This window comes from Gasterosteus aculeatus, chromosome 16 (genome assembly GCF_964276395.1).
Source record: "Gasterosteus aculeatus chromosome 16, fGasAcu3.hap1.1, whole genome shotgun sequence".
Classification (NCBI taxonomy): domain Eukaryota; kingdom Metazoa; phylum Chordata; class Actinopteri; order Perciformes; family Gasterosteidae; genus Gasterosteus; species Gasterosteus aculeatus.
Genome location: NC_135704.1, coordinates 3,848,675 through 3,865,906, shown reverse-complemented (window position 1 = coordinate 3,865,906; position 17,232 = coordinate 3,848,675). Strand labels below are relative to the sequence as shown.

General features: G+C 46.1%; 1 protein-coding gene across 4 annotated transcripts; it reads left to right on the top strand.

The window, feature by feature from the left end:
• Positions 1-142: 142 nt before the first annotated feature.
• med14 (mediator complex subunit 14) lies at positions 143-15,491 on the top strand. 4 transcript variants are annotated; one of them, XM_078090805.1, is made up of 29 exons: positions 143-3,060; positions 3,474-3,500; positions 3,605-3,710; positions 3,833-4,006; positions 4,147-4,276; positions 4,414-4,542; positions 4,691-4,798; positions 5,640-5,772; positions 5,917-6,067; positions 6,170-6,281; positions 7,036-7,161; positions 7,313-7,391; positions 7,656-7,815; positions 7,926-8,117; positions 8,325-8,459; positions 8,569-8,645; positions 8,769-8,929; positions 9,022-9,168; positions 9,443-9,657; positions 9,789-10,058; positions 10,424-10,697; positions 11,121-11,243; positions 11,453-11,629; positions 11,786-12,024; positions 12,120-12,299; positions 13,717-13,824; positions 14,151-14,276; positions 14,377-14,566; positions 14,673-15,491. In XM_078090805.1, exons 1-29 carry the CDS (start codon positions 2,885-2,887, stop codon positions 14,744-14,746), a joined length of 4,299 nt encoding a protein of 1,432 aa, XP_077946931.1. In that variant the 5' UTR covers positions 143-2,884; the 3' UTR covers positions 14,747-15,491. The 4 variants fall into 4 exon arrangements, with proteins under 4 accessions (XP_077946931.1, XP_077946930.1, XP_077946933.1 ...); XM_078090804.1 differs by having other exon boundaries at positions 9,413-9,657; XM_078090807.1 differs by lacking the exon at positions 11,121-11,243.
• The last annotated feature ends 1,741 nt before the right edge of the window (positions 15,492-17,232 follow it).

Here is a 17,232-nt window from a genome sequence, read left to right as displayed (position 1 = left end):
GAACTCCACTCCATTGTTTGAAATAAGCACAGCGAAAAAAACTTATAAAACTGGCGCACTTGATAATATCGCCTCCTATCGCACGGGGTGGTCACACATGGACGTGTAGGTTGTCATGTATTAAACCAGACAATGACATCAAATTATGCATTTTATTATAGAAGGTGTGGCTACGAGGAAACATATAGGCACATTTTAATAGAAGCGCATGGCAAACTATATCACACTACTTCTGGCTGGCAAATTGTGTCAATGGAAAATGCACTATTATCACTTTCACTTTTCTTTAAATACACACTTTCGTGTTTGTCTGTAAAGTTGTGCCAATATAAATCATTGAAACAAGACACCAAACTCTTAATGAGTGTAAAGACACCTTCATCACAAATAAAAAAGGATCTCACAAAAGGTACAGTGTATTTGTACTGATTATATTCAAGAATCAGGAACATTTATTACAAAACTATGTTAGACATGCAGGCAATTTGACTTGGCGGTTGGTGCATAACATCAGGCAGTAAGACAATGGACAACCAGACCGATAAGACAACATAGTGCAAGAGGAATTTAAATTGAGAATAAAAGTTTAAAAAGTTAAAAATAAAGGGCACCAGCGAACAGAAAGCGAAAGTGACAAGTGTATGTGCATGTGGAGTGTGAAGGGAGTGACCGGTGGAATGTCAGTCAGTCAGTGGGGGGCCGGGCTCTGTTGATCATCCTGACTGCCGACGGGAAGAAACTGTGGCAACTGTGTGTGGCGGGAGGTTTTGGTCCTGATGGACCTCAGCCTCCTGCCAGATGGAAGGGGCACAAACAGGTTTTGTCCAGGGTGAGAGGGCTCTAAGTCCTGGAGAGACGGCAGATTGCGGCCGATCAGCCTCTCTGCAGGGCGGACGACACGCTGCAGCCTGCCCTTGTCCTTGGCTGTGGCTGCAGCGTACCAGACGGTGATGGAGGGGCAGAGGATGGGCTCCATGACGGCCGTGTAGAGGTGCGCCATCATTGTCATCGGCAGGTTGAATTTGTTCAGCCGCCTCAGGAAGAACAGCCTCTGCTGAGCTTTCTTGGGGATGGAGCTGATGTTCAGCTCCCACTTGAGGTCCTTACAATTCATAGGGAATTACACTTTTCTAGATACTTTATTCCTCGCAACATCAGTAAGCCAGCAGCTGGCCGGAATTTAATCATGACCAGTTCACTGGCAGCATTGGGAATGATACAAATATTTTACCTAATATTCCATTAAAAAAACTGCCTCATTTCAATCTAATATGCCGTATAGTGTCTGTAAATCTTTTCTGCATGCCAATACCTATGTGTTTCATGCATATGTATACAGAAATATATGATATACTCTGCCACCCTTGGAAGCCAACAAGACTGTGTGCCCATGAGAATGATAGGTACCCCTTTCAGACATGAATCTGTAACAATAATGACTTAATCTACACAACATCTTGACCTAATACACTAGAACGATGGCATCGTTTTAACACAATGAAGCATATTCAGTGAATGAGATAGTAGGAAATATAGAAGAAATCATAGTATGACTCATTGGAGTGTGATCATGGGTCTATGTGTTGTGTCATTTGTGTAGTGTCTATATGTTTGTTTAAGAATACACCAATTCCCCATTTTCAGTCCTAATACCTGAGTTTTGGGTTATTGCCAATAAGTATCCTTTTGATTAGATACTTATATACTTTGATGTTCAACAAAGGGTCCTATTGACAAGCGCTTAGCTAACGTTAGCAATAAAGGCTGGGACATGCACCATTAAATCAAAATATGCATTAACTTGACCTCTAATCAAACTACGGCAGGAACTAGATGTATTAATACATAGCGACCTCCTATGAAACAATGTATTGGAATTATTTTCTAGGTTGAGATGGCAGGACATTTTAGTATTATAATCACATCTGTGTTCAGATCTTAGTAGTTTTCTTGGGTAGTATCAGATTAAGTTGTTTATTATTATAGCATTCCATGATTCATTATGTCATGCAGCCTTTGTTTGTTTATTACCGATCCCTGTGATTTGCTGAGGGGGAAAGTGAGTGGCCTACTGTATTTCAGTACAAATTAGAGGTACATATAGCTTACCCCCTCACTCGCCCGACCTTGAAAATTTGCATTTGCAAATTTCCATTTGTTACTCAATACTCCTACTCTGATCACTGATACAAAATATAACCAACAAATACAAAATAGTTATCACAGATTAAGCAATACAGCTGTATATAAAGCAATTCAAATGACCATTGCCAGCCGCAACACTAAAGCATTACGTCATCTTTCGAACCAATCATTTAAAATGCATTATTCTGAAGTGGGTCATTCTGCACAACGTATATCGTGTTGTTAGTGCTTTTGTTTAATTAATGGAAACAGGCCATTTCTACCCTGCGGCAGGGACCAAACACCAGGGCAACACGTCAGACAACGCGCGAAGGAATACACGGGAGACCGATGGCAGCTATGAGGCTAAACTAAATATGTGAACACACATCTCCAGCGTTGGGAACCAGGTGTCAAACACAATTACGAGGAGACGTCCGGGACTCTCGCTCCTCGAGGCTCTACTCAGGGTTTTCCTTCCCGCCGGACATATGGCGAGTTTCCCCACAGCAAAGATGGCGGCTGAGCGGCGCTGAGCCTTCTCCGTAATGGGTTACCACATTTGGTACTTTTGTTGAGGTTTTTTTGCCGAATAAGAGAACCGAGTCCATGCCGAGAAACTCGTCTCGTCATAGACATGTTGTGAGACTGACGAGATTAGATTAAAAAGGATTTACCTACTACAACGCGATAGTTTCCCCCCCGTCGCAGCGCTGGGCGGTTGTCGCCGTAGCTAACTAGCCCGTACCGTCATTGTAAAATGGCTCCGGTGCAGATTGGGTCAGATGGGCAGCTTGTCCCGCTCGGGGGTCCGGTTGTCTCCGGTCCTCAGCCGCCACCCCCCGGAGCACCGGCCACACAAGGAGTCCGGCTGAGCCTGCTGATCGAGTTTCTTCTCCAGAGGACCTACCACGAAATTACGCTGCTGGCAGAACTGTGAGTAACACTTGAGCGTCGTAGGCCTCAAAGCTAACGAGCTAAGGAGCTAAGGAGCTAACGCTCGCAGACCCGGGTGATGCTCCTCAGCGAGCCCCCGAAACACAACCAGCTGCCGCGGCAAGTTAGCGCGAATGCAGGAATTCGGACATATGCTTTTTCATATTAAGAGCCCTTCAAAACGTGCATGGCTCTGATAAATGCCGTTAGTGTTGTACGAGGGGGGCGTACCGGTAAACATCACATCCTCGGATCGGACACCAGCAACAACTTGTTCATTTGCTGTAGTTAAAGCCGCCTCAAACACGATGCAAAGCATTCACGCAGATAATAGCGCGATGTTGTGTGATCGCTCTGCAATTGGGGATAATGATCTATTGAAGTAACTAAACCGTTCAATGTTTTTTCTCTAGACTTCCCAGGAAAACGGACATGGAGAGGTATGCTTCTTTGAATTTTGTTTCAGAACATCACTCCTTTTAGTCTTTCATTGTGTTAAGCTGTTGCATTGAAAATGTTGTATCCCCTCTTACTTTCTTTTAAGGAAAATTGAGATCGTCCAGTTTGCCAGTCGTACCAGGCAGCTATTTGTGCGTTTGCTGGGCCTGGTGAAGTGGGCCAGCAATGCCGGGAAAGTGGAGAAGTGTGCGGTATGTCGATTGTAGTTTGACTTCCTATTTAGGTGCATTTTTTAAATAATACATTGCAAATTGGCTTGTTTCCGTTAAAACACAAAAAAGCTTACTGCTCCCTTTGGTCTCCACGGTAACAGATGATTTCCAGCTTCTTGGATCAGCAGACCATCCTGTTTGTGGACACAGCTGATAGGCTGGCATCGCTGGCCAGAGATGCCCTGGTTCATGCTCGTTTGCCCAGCTTCGCCATCCCCTTCGCCATTGATGTTCTCACCACGGGGTCATACCCACGCTTGCCCACATGCATACGAGTAAGTCTGTTGAAACCCCTTCTCTGCTGGCTTATACTAGTAAAGTATACACAAACATGTTGGGAGAACAAACTCCCAGAGAGACTTTAAAAGGCAAGTTTGGTAATTTACAACAAATGTTGCCACGTCCGTTTCTTTAGGACAAGATCATTCCTCCAGACCCCATCACTAAGGTTGAGAAGCAGACCACCCTGGGCCAGCTTAATCAGATTCTACGCCACCGCCTCGTCACCACAGATTTACCACCCCAACTAGCAAACCTCACAGTTGGTAAGAAGACTATCATGCTGCTATCATGTATGTTTACTGATGGCTGTTCTCATAACGTATTTAGCATTTTGTTTTCAGCTGAACTGTTTATGGGAAAAGTTCAATATCTGCGCCTGCTTGTTTGCTCATTTTCATAGCTAACGGGCGTGTAAAGTTTAGAGTGGAGGGAGAGTTTGAGGCCACTTTGACAGTGATGGGAGATGACCCGGATATTCCCTGGAGGCTGTTGAAGTTGGAGATTCTGGTAGAGGACAAAGAAACTGGAGGTAAGGCTCATCCAGCGCCGCTGCACACCACAAGGAGTAGCATGGACACGCCAATTGACTATACGCGTTATTGCTAATGTATAACTGCTTCCCCTTGACTGTTTTCCCTCTCCGTCACCCTATTTCCCGGCCCGCTCCACATTGGCAGATGGCCGCACCCTGGTCCACAGTCTGCAAGTGAACTTCATCCACGAGTTGGTCCAAGCACGCCTGTGTGCGGATGACAAACCTCTACAGGACATGTACAACTGCTTGCGTATCCTTTCCATTAACGTTGCATTTTGCGGACGTCCTGCACAAAACCACTTGGCTTTAGTCCCAGTATGCTGGGAACTGCTGCAGTGGGCGGGAGTGTTTGTCGGAGCATATAGACTATTGACTGGTCAAGCAGACGCTTGCAGCATTCCAATGAGTAGCACAGCTGCAGAATTCCATGGTACCTAAATAAAGCCCTACTTCTTTCATGAATCCTCTCACACAACTCGATTGTCTTACTGACAGGTAAAGAGCAGCACTGTTCTCACTACACACCACCTGTCACTTAGTAATATCAAGAGTTTGGTCATCAATTCCCAATGGAGATGTGTCTCCATCATCTTTTAATACTGTATTTAAGTGTGTTTGCGCTCTTGTGAAAATGTCTTTCAAGCTGTGGGTGCCCCATCATTTAAACAGAAAAACAAATCACTGAACATTTTTTTATCTGTAGACTGGGACGGGTGTGCCATTCGTCATGCCGTGGCAACCTGGAAGGACAGGATTTGTTGTGACAGTCGCATTCCTATACGACAGCTTGTTAGCATTCATGCAAAGAGCCTAATCAAGCATGCAAGCCGAGCACGACGGTGCTAATCACAATGCTAATCAGCCCCAAGCCCCTCAGCAGCGCAGTTCACCGTGTCAAAGAGCAGTCTGTGCTGAGCACAAATGCCCCTTTTTATCAACAAAGTGTATCTGTCCTGAGGATATGTGTGTGTGAGATTTGAATGTTAATAGAAAGATGAATATAGCACTTCTTTTTTCTATTTCTAGTCACCTGGTATTTTCACACTTGGTATTTTCCCACACAGTTTTTTCTTTAACCGCAGTGTTTTCAGATTCCTTCTGTCTTTCGCTGCAGTTAGAGGTGCTCCACTCTCAAACTCTGATGCTGATCAGAGAGCGATGGGGAGACTTAGTTCAGGAGGAGAGATATGTTCCCGCTAAATACCTCACGCTCACTGTCTGGAAGTAAGCCGTTTTTAAAATCGCCTTTACGCAGAAATCAATGAGAACAATGCATTCCCTAAAAAAATGATCAACACGTTTGAAATGGCTAATGCATAAATGTAGGTGTCCTTGTTATTTTCTAAACCCATTGGTTTGTTTCACCAGCCAACAGGTTTTGGGGAGAAAAACGGGTACAGCCTCAGTGCATAAAGTCACTGTCAAGATCGATGAATTGGATGGATCTAAGCCATTGCAAATATCCCATGAGCCTCCTCTCCCAGCTTGTGACTCCAAATTAATGGAGAGAGCCATGAAGGTACGGTGGACATCAGGATAATACTGTACATGGGCCGTTGGCATACAGTGCACATTTTCTGCAGATACATTTTGATTAGTTTTCTCCCAATTTGCCCCCTAGATTGACCATCTGTCGGTGGAGAAACTTTTGATTGACAGCGTTCATGCACGGTCCAATCAGAAGCTGCAGGAGCTGAAGGCCATTTTGAAGACCAACAATCCCAGTGACAACTGTATGTATTCATGCTACTTCTATTCCTTAACTCCGTTACCACTTTTCGATCTCACGGTCACTTGCATTTTATCCCTTAAAGCCTAGTTTATGCTTATCGCTTTCGACGCAAGCCTCCCGCAGCGCACCAGGCTGCGATTGGTCCACTAACTACATCCTTTACAAAGTCTCAAATTTCAGCTTTCATAACCCAATACCGCCATTATTAAAACGAAGAATGTTTACGAGAGAACGGATCAGATTGAAGAACTTTTGTCGGAAGAAATGCGTAAATATGACCACTTATACAACCCCTAGAAGCGGGTTGGATTCAAGGAGATGAGATCGCCGCAAACACCGGGTGCCGGTCGAGGGGAACAAAGTTGTGGAGGAAAATACGGGACAAATGTGTCCGCGATGAAAAGCAGCAGCGGCGATGCACTGGGCAATAAAGTTTATGATAAATAAACAAACAACTTCCACACACAAAGACGTGACTGTCTAGGTCGTCTTCAACAAAACACGTTAATCCGCCTGTTGTTCTGGCGGTGAATTGCTCTGCAACACACGCAGAACCATGAATTGAAACGAGTGCGTCGACGCAACGACGCAGAAGCATGCGCCAGCCTTAAGACATCTGATGGGAGGATTTTCTTGGTCTTAATTATGATGAATTGAATGGTCAGAATTGAAATTAGCTCCTTCAACCATCTCCCCGTTTGCATCTCATTTTGAGTCCTCTGCAAACTGGTTACGTGTGTGTTTGTTTATTTCAGCGTTCATCGAGACGGCTCTACCCACCCTCGTTATTCCAATCCTTGAGCCCTGTGGTCGCTCAGAGTGCTTACACGTTTTTGTAGACCTGCACTCTGGCATGTTCCAGCCCATGCTTTATGGATTAGGTAAGTCATAGCAAACATTGGCTTGTCACTGTTTCTTGTTGTGTTTGTGTATTGTGGAATAAGCACTTTGGCTGTTAATGTATCTTTTGAAGTATCTTCATATGTTGGTAATCTCTTTTCTGTGAAACCCCGGTATGTTCTCTCTCTCTAGATCAGTCCATGCTGGATGACATCGAAAAGACTGTTAATGATGATATGAAGCGCATCTTATCCTGGCTTCAGCAACTGAAGTGAGTTCTCAGTGTTAAGTAGCACAGGCAAAAGATAGCGGGTAGTCTGCCTGCTTTTAGTTTGTCAGAACTGACTCCTAGCCGCATGTAGCAACACTTTGCTTAGCAGGTGGTAAGATGGGTGTATAGAAAGGTTGCCATGGCTCTGAATTTCCCAGCATCTTTGCACTAGTGAGCGGTGGGAACGCTGTGTGTAATAGCTATACTTTTCTTTTTCAAACTCGATTTGTTTCCACATCAGTCTTCCTTTTTCTCCGTTGTAAGGTTCTGGTTGGGGGAGCAGCGCAGTCGACAGTCCGTGAAGCACCTCCCCACCGTGTGCAGTGATGTCCTTCACCTGTCCAACTCAGCCTCCCATCCCGTCGGCACACTGTCCAAACACAAACTCTTCATTAAACTCACACGTCTTCCGCAGTACTACATCGTGAGTTCCTCAACCAATATCTGAAATGACCTGTAGAAAATCTACCCTTGATGTTAGAGCTTCAGGTCACCTTTTATTTGGATGTCCTCCCTCTTTCTTTCTTTTTGTAGGTGGTGGAAATGCTTGAAGTGCCTAGCAGCCCCACGGCGTTGCAGTACAAGTACTCTTTCCTGTCAGTGTCTCAGTTGGAAGGAGACGACGGACCCATGTGTGCCCAGCTCCTGCAGCACTTCAAACCCAACCTAGAACGCCTCGTTCAGGACACATCAGGGAGAGGGGCCCGGCCTGGGGCTAAGAGAAAGGTAGCCGGAGCTACAGTAGTACTACATCAACCCTTTATTATTTCGTCATACACCCATTCATTTTTAGTTTTTTTGTTCTCATGGGATGTGGTGCTTGAATAGAATTTAGAGACCTTTTGATAATAATAAAAAAAAAAAAGTGAACCCAGCTGGATTAACTAAACAAAATAAATGTCTTTCAATATGCATTTGTTTTTGTCTCCGTAGGGATCTGGGGACCACGGGGAACCGGAGCCCAAGAAGCCAAAGCGGTCTGGGGAAATGTGTGCCTTCAACAAAGAGCTGGCTCACCTAGTAGCAATGTGCGACACCAACATGCCTTTCATTGGCCTCAGAACAGAGGTAAGTCAGCGTGCCCACAGCGTTGGAATATTTACCAGCATAGTCAAAACACGACAGTCTTCAGTCTCCGGGCTAACGCTTCATGTATTTGTGTCTTGTCTTTGAGCAGCTGTCCAACATGGAGATTGCAAACCAGGGCGTCCAAGTGGAGGGAGATGGCAGCAGTCACGCAATACGTCTACTGAAGTAATGCACACACCCATGTATTTATACCCACCCAATGGCAGCAGAATGTCATTTCTTCTAAAAGCACAAATAACGTTGCCCAGGTCAATCACCACTGTGCATTGTACTCATTTTATGTTGCAGCATTCCGCCTTGTAAAGGTGTAGGAGAGGAGACCCGCAGGGCTTTGGAGCGGTCCCTGCTGGACTGCACCTTCCGGCTGCAGGGCCGGAACAACCGAACCTGGGTGGCCGAACTGATGCTGGCCAACTGCCCTCTCAACAGCACTCACAGCAAGGAGCAAGGTACGCGGTGTGCTCCCAGTCGGTCACCAACAGTCTACCTCGTGGCCCGCCGTCTAAACAAACCCCTCTGTGTCACCCCCCCCCCGCACTAGCCTCCACTCGGCACGTGTATCTGACCTACGAGAACCCGCTGTCGGAGCCGGTGGGCGGGCGCAAGGTGGTCGAGATGTTTCTGAATGACTGGAACGCCATCAGCCAGCTCTACCAGTGTGTCCTCAACTTCTCTCGAGCGCTGCCAGGTGCGTGCGCTGGGATCCGTACGGCAAAAGATTTGACCTATAAATCAAAGGCTGTGTTCTAAACAGGCCAGTATGTTACAGGTCATGTTGGGGCAGGTGTGTAGTTTTGCAATGGCGGGGACACGTGTATTTTACATATCATGTAAACGACAGGAAGGGCCCGGGAGGCCGGCCCTTGCTCAGCGCCTATCGACAGAATCCCACTGATCTAATGCGGCTGCACATTGTGACTGCTTCCCTGCAGAGATGCCATCTTACCTGAGCCTGTTTTCAGAGGTGCGGCTGTACAACTACCGTAAGCTGGTGCTGTGCTATGGCACCACCAAGGGCAGCTCCGTCACCATCCAGTGGAACTCCAACACCCAGCGTTTCCACCTGGCCCTGGGCACCGTGGGGCCCAACTCCGGATGCTCCAACTGCCACAACATCATCCTCCATCAGCTGCAAGAGATGTTCAACAAGAGTCCCAACGTGATGCAGCTGCTGCAGGTAAATGGCCACATGTGCCTTTTAGGGTTTCACCGGAATATGTTCCATTACTTTGTCCCCCGTTTCTGCATCACACTCCATCTTCAGTAATGTTTCCTGGGATTTCCCGGTTAACTGATCGTCTCCCCCAGGTTCTCTCAGACACGCAGGCCCCTCTGAATGCCATCAACAAGCTACCAACTGTGCCCATGCTGGGCTTGACCCAGCGCACCAACACCGCATACCAGTGCTTTTCCATCTTGCCCCAGTCACCCACACACATCCGCCTGGCATTCAGAAGCATGTACTGTATCGACATCTACTGCCGCAGCCGCGGCGTGGTGGCCATCAGAGATGGAGCCTACAGTCTGTTTGACAACACCAAGATCGTCGAGGGCTTCTACCCCGCCCCCGGACTCAAGGTACACCGGGCTCGGAAGGAAAAGTCCTGCCACTTAAAGTTCTAAGGGACATGCTTCTATGAAGTAAACTAGTCACGGTCCTCCAGATGAGGTACCACTTTAGGGATTACATAAAAAATGGCGGGGAATGACGCGTTTTATGCATATTCTGTCTCCACGATGAGCTACGCTAACTACACTCTTAAATGTAATGTAAGTCGCTTTGGATAAAAGCGTCTGCTAAATGACCTGTAATGTAATGTAATGTAAATGCTGTGTGTTGAAAAACGCACGACTACAAAATACTTCGTGATTCCAAAAGCAAACCTTTTTTTGGTCCATCTTTTAACGTAAACAATTGTCCTTCTCTCGTGTCTCCCGCCCAGACGTTCCTGAACATGTTTGTCGACAGCAATCAGGATGCTCGCAGGCGCTCCGTCAACGAAGACGATAACCCGCCCTCGCCGGTGGGCGTTGACATGATGGACAGTCTGGTGAGCCAGTTGCAAGCTCAGCAGCAGCAGCAGCTGCAGCAGCAGCAGCCGCCGCAAGCGATGAGGGGGGGCGCGGGAGGCGTCTACCAACCTCTCACCTCACCGCCGCCAAACTACCACCCCAACGTAACACCCTCGCCGTCCATGATGCCCACCCAGTCGCCAGGTAACGGTGAACTTTGTGCTCGTCCCGTGTTCGTGTGAGTGATTCCCCGCAGCATTGTTTTTGAACACATGTCATTGACTGTCATTGACCTCCCTGCCGACTTGCTCATTATATTGCAAATTGTGTGAATTTGCCGGAGATCGAAGAACAGCAACCTTGAGATCAGCTGTGTTTCTCATGCAACATGCGCACACGTCACAGCTCCTCCCATGCCAGACAGAGACCACAGCCCCTCCGCCCTGCTTCAGCATGTGTGTACATGCGTGAGTGTCTGCGTGCGTCTGTATGTATGTGTGTGTGTGTGTGTGTGTGTGTAAGGAGAACTTGTCAACCTAAGAGTCTGACGAGTCCTTTGGTGTGTGATTTTGTGTGTGTGTGTGTGTGTGTGTGTGTGTGTGTGTGTGTGTGCGCGTGTGTGTGCAGGGAACATCCATGCCTCTGGCTCCCCTAGCGGAGTTCTGAGGGCCCCTTCTCCTTTCGGGCCCACCCCGTCTCCGTCTTCTCTGGGCATAGCCATGGGCCAGACCAGCTTTGCCAGTCCCCACGGTAAGCAGCAGGGTGGCCGCAAAACAAGACACACCGTGGCCCCCCGGTGGTAATTCTGGCCTGTGGGACGAGGTCCGGAATAGGATGAACTGAACCACTTCGCTCGGCACTGAAGACGACATGACAAAATGGCCTGTAGTCAGCGGGCACACATTGTTGTATTCGTAGGTCCGCGTTCTTCAGTTGATGGCTGTTTCTCCTCCACTCAGGGGCCCTGGATCCCAGCTCGCCGTACGCAATGGTGTCTCCCAGCCACAGGGGCCCGTGGCCAGGCTCCCCCCAGGTCTCAGGACCTTCTCCTGGGGCCAGGATCCCGGGCATGTCCCCCGGTAACCCATCGCTGCACTCGCCTATCCCAGACCCTCATTCTCCACGTGCCGGGAACAGTAAGTCTTCAAAGCCAGTTTGTGACTCCTTCCCTTGTTTCTTATTGCTGTGCATACACACAGGCAGAAAGGTCTGCGACAAGATGATATGTTCTGACGTGTCTGCGCAGCTCTATTAAAATATGTGCGTCTTTCTCCTCAATGTCTTTGGTTTAGGTTCACAAGTCATGCCTACTAGTATGCCGCCGCCCCGCAAGCTACCTCAGCGCCCCTGGGCCGCCTCCATTCCCACCATCCTCACCCACAATGCCTTGCACGTGCTTCTGCTCCCCTCACCCACTCCCTGCCTGGTGCCGGGCCTGGCAGGAAGCTACCTCTGCTCGCCCCTCGAGCGTTTTCTGGGGTCAGTCATCATGAGACGGCATCTGCAGCGGATTATCCAGCAGGAGGCCAACGTAAGTTCGAGAGAGAATTCCTTGCTTGCGTTTCCTCTGTCACTATGATCTTCTGCCCTCGCCTAACTTCCCCTGTTCCGTCAACGCTCTTCCAGCTAGCCATCGTGAACTCCAACGAGCCGGGTGTGATAATGTTCAAGACGGACGTGCTCAAGTGCCGCGTGGCCCTGAACCCGAAAAACTACCAGACGCTGCAGCTCAAGGTCACTCCAGAAAACACAGGTCCCTGGTCCCAAGAGGAGCTGCAGGTGCTGGAGAAGTTCTTTGAGACGCGGGTGAGAGAGAGCCGCATCCACTCAGTCTCATTCATACGTGATTCAATCGTACGCATTGGAGGCAAACGTACACGCATAGTTGATGAGTTTGACAAATGTACGTGATCGGTTAGGTTCACGGCAGTGTTAATTTCGTCGACGAAAACTGCCGAAAAAGCGGTGGTTCTTGTGCACCGACTACGGACCGCGACGACTATTTTACGCTTCGGCGAGTTTGAACGTGCGCTTCGTTAGTTTAGCTCAGCTGTCTCGGTTTAGCTGCCTGTTAGAAGGCTGAAGCCGCGCTGCTTCACAGAAACATGAAGACCCGTTTAAAGACTGTCGGACCTTTCTGCTCTGTTCTCTGGCGACGGCAGGCAGCGTTTCCTCGGCTGGATGAGACAACAAACGCGTCTAACGTAATAAACTCATTGCAGGTATAGTGCACTATAGTTCACGCGCCACATCGTGAGAAGACGGTGTTAAACCGTCTCGGTCACCGTACGCTCGTTACTAAGCAACATAGAGGCGCCACACACGGGACAGGTGGATCCTTTTGATAGAAGTGTGCAGTGCAGGTGAAGGATGTGGCGGCACAGAGCAGGACACAAGAGCGAAGAACTGGTCATGAAACCAAAAAATAAACAAAGAGAAAGAAAAGACTGTTGAATGAGAAGTGGGGGTCCAGTTTAGAATGGCTGGTTTATGATGCAGCCAAGAAAATAATGTATTGCATCAATTGTAGGACGTTAAGGTCTCTTTAGTTGGGACAGTGGAAACAATAAAGGACCATGAAGTGTCAAAAGCATTGCAAGTAAACAGACAAAGACAACAAAGTGTTGCGTTTAGGTCCCTGGTCCTCATGAAGTCGTTACACCTTTGCCAATTTGTTAAATTGCCTTGCAAATAAATGCTTTGCTATTTGTTAAAATCCAAATCCTTTCATGTAAGGATTTTTCACATGTCATTTATATTCGCTCACACACACACTTTAACCATTTGTTCTTGGCCCGGGTCCTCCGTCACATTTTACAACCCAATGTGGCCCGCGAGTCAAAAAGTTTACCGACCTGCTATAGACCTGTCCTAGGAGGGACATCTATAGACCTGTCCTAGGAGGGACATCTGATGGACCACCAAGTACTGCAAGCTAGACTATTATGCAGTTGTAAACACAACACAGGGGGTCCCTGGGCCTGAGAAGGGAAGAAAAGGGAGTTTAATATGGCTAATGATGTGACTAAAACTAAGAAGGATTAAAATGACTAAATGTGACTAAAACTAATATGCATTTTTCGTCTAAAAACTAAGACTAAATAAAAAATAGCTGCCAAAATTAACACTGGTTCACGGGGATGGATTTAAAAGCCATTCATAGAAAGACATGCAGGCACTCGTGTTGCTGTTCTGTTGATTCATCTGCTGCCGTCGTTTCTAGGTCGCTGGTCCTCCCTTCAAATACAACACTCTGAATGCCTTCACAAAGCTGCTGGGGGCGCCCACCAACATCCTGCGGGACTGTGTGCGCATCATGAAGCTTGAACTGGTGGGTGGCAGCTTTTTTTTTTTGAAGAGCAGCAGTTACAATATATACAATAATCATGCTTGTGTCTGGGTCCCCCCAGTTTATCTGTTTGTGTTTTTACATTTTTTTATCCACATGATGAAACTACTAATATAGTCTCAGTCTCAAAATTTGACTTTTGTTTCCCCACTGGCAAATATAGTGTTTGTAACAAGATACCCAACAAGTCCACTAATCACTCTGATAAACTCTCTACTGCATTTCTGTTTCAGCGAATGCTTCTTTTCTTTAAATGAAGCACTTGGAACTGCCTCCGTGTTTTGAAAAGTGTTACATGTATTTTGCAGTTCCCCGACCAGGCCGCTCAGCTGAAGTGGAACGTCCAGTTCTGCCTCACCATCCCTCCCAGTGCCCCTCCCATCGCCCCTCCTGGAACCATCGCCGTGGTGCTCAAGTCCAAGATGCTGTTCTTTGTAAGTCTCGTCAGAGCCTCGCCGTTAGCGCCACGCGGCATCGTGTGAAGCAACCTCACCCTGTGCGGGTTTTTTTTTTTTTTTCCTGTTTGCCTCACAGTTGCAGCTGACCCAACGTATCCCGGTGCCCCAGGAGCCAGTGAGCATCATCGTGCCCATTGTGTACGACATGGCCACTGGCCTCACGCAACAGGCCGACATCCCCAGACAGCACAGCTCCTCTGGCGCCGCGGCGCTCATGGTGTCCAATATCCTGAAGAGGTTCAACGAACTTCACCCAGCCAGACAGGGTGAGGCTCTGAATAGCTTACTACGAGGGGGGGTCACTGACTAATCATTGTGCTTATTTATACTTGATCCTAAAATTAATTTCTCATTTTTCTGTCTTCCTTTCAGGGGAGTGTACGATATTTGCATCTGTTCACGAGCTAATGGCCAACCTGTCTCTACCCCCCGGCACGCGTCAGTAGAAACACACACAGAGCTGTGGAGCTCAACCAGAGCCCCCTGTGAGGCTGAGGACGGGTCCGGCTCAGAAGCAACTGGAACTGTGGTCCCAAGGAGTCCAAATCCAGCCAGCGTCTCCCTCCGCTTAAGCCACTGGACTATTGGCCTGATGTGGAGATGCTGTTATGAGAAGAATTTAAATATGTACAGTTGTGGACCACAGTCTTTATTCTTGATAGGAGCTCACAAACCAGATTTGCTGTTGAGGTAGATCATGGCTGAGAGGGGGGGGAATGTAAATGTTTTTTTTTTTTTCCTCCAGGTGCACTTGTAAACAAGATTATCTATTGAAATTAAGGTTGTTTACAAAAATATGTATTATATTGTATATTTGAGTGTTGAACAGAATCAGATGACTTTTTGTTTTTGCTAGAGAATTGTCTTCAGTTTTTTTTCCTTTTTTTTATAATGCCAGACTGATATTATTTTAGTATCAGGAGATATATTCTTCAGCTCACTATTTAAATGTTTACTTTGCAAAGACCTCTGCATTTTTATTTCAAACTTTCACTTTGAATACTGTAAAGACTGTGACAAACTTTGATTAGTCAGTTCTATTTTATTAAGACCCATTTTGAGTCCAGGTTGGAGGATTTGAGATTTGGTTTCTGACTTTGCTATTTAATAAACCAAGCCGAGCTGGTTTGTACTTTGGAAGAACTTCCAATGGCAGAATTAAAAAATCACTTCATTTAACAGGTAAAAAAAGAGGCTACTCGCAACACTATACAAATACTATATTATTAGCACACAGCACATTTCCGAGAGTTAAATTGACTCAGCTGGTGTTTCTATTGTCCCAATCTCGTCAGTGTTAAATCAACACTCAACAAAGTGTTAACAATTTAACTCCGAATAGAAATGAATCTGCTCAGTGTTAAATACACTCTACGTAGAGTTAAACCCAACACCGAGAAGTTTGACACTGGTGTACAGTTACATTTCTAATCTCTAAAAAGAGTTAATTTAACTACCAAGTGTCGCAAATAAATCTGATCAGTGTTAAATAAACTATATAGAGTTAAAACAAGTGTGAGGCTGGTGCTGAGAGTTAAATGAACGCTTTAATAGTTTTGAAAGTGTCGCAAATAAATTTGATAAGTGTTAAACTCTATGCAGTTAAAAACGAAACACCAACAAGTGTGAGACTGGAGTTGAGAGTTACATTTCAAATCTATTAAAGAGTTAGTTTTAACAATACAGGTCTAATACTGAATAAGACCGTTTAATGCTAAACATTTTCCTTAAATCGTGATTTACACAACATACACCATAGTCTTATACAATCATAGCTGTATTTTATTGTTTACATACCAAATAGCACATTAGAAAAGGTGACAGTGGGGGACCAAATCCATCAGAATTGTCGGCATATTGCTTGTCAAAAGCTTTATAATAAAATAAGCTGTCGACATTTACAACATGGAATGCACCAGATCTTTCCTCTATACAAAATGCACTAAAATGGCCATGAAAGCCTAAAGTGACCACTTCAGAAAGTAGAAGGTAAGCACAACCACCTTGCAAAATCACATTGGCAATTCATTTAAACACAGATAGTTCAGATTGAACCCCAAAGCACACAAATAAGCCAACATGGTATTCATTACCATAATACTTCACCCAGGTAGTTGTTCAAGTGTCATCATGTAAACTAAGCTTAAGGTGCTCACTTAAAACTTCACATCCCTCTAATGTAGAAACCATCTCAGTATGTATTGGTCTATGTTCAACACAGCAAAGTTATCACACATATGGTAATAACTCAGTGTATTAAACAAACACTCTCTCTTCAACCCAAAATGTGACAATAACTGGATTATCTCTCAAACTGCTGAAGTGTTGAGAATAAAGATCTTTAGAGCGCAACACAACACCAGGTTGATCTTTAGAAAAGATCCCTTGGAAAGCGTCCCTTTCTGCTAAACATAAACGACGACAGTATTTGGCACTGAAAGATTCAACAAATCCAAATAGACCATGAAGTGCAAGATTGTCTCCTGTGATCTGCACTACACTTCCTCTTAATGGACTCAGATACTGGGGTTTGTACACCATCTGTTTCCAAACATTTTAAATCCTCCACTAGAGGCTTCAAAATGGCATCAAAACCATACTTTTTAATGTGATCGGTGTGAAAAACCAAGAGAAGCTGAAAGTTCATCAGTACAGAATTCTATTTTGGGGGGAGGTTTTTCAAAATAATGTACATGCAACCCAGTTGGTGGCAGCCTGTTTTAGGGATTGGCCGTCTCGAAATCGTCATACAGCTGAAGCTGTAAAGCATTCCTCTCCAAAGAAAATAATCGATTACTTTTCACATATGCGCCATCACCATTGTCTTCATAGAAGCCATCTTTATGTACTTTTGTCTGCTGAATAGTGGATACTGGATAGTTTTGGGGACCGGGACATAGACAAACTTGTCTGTAACAGCAACCTGACTGTA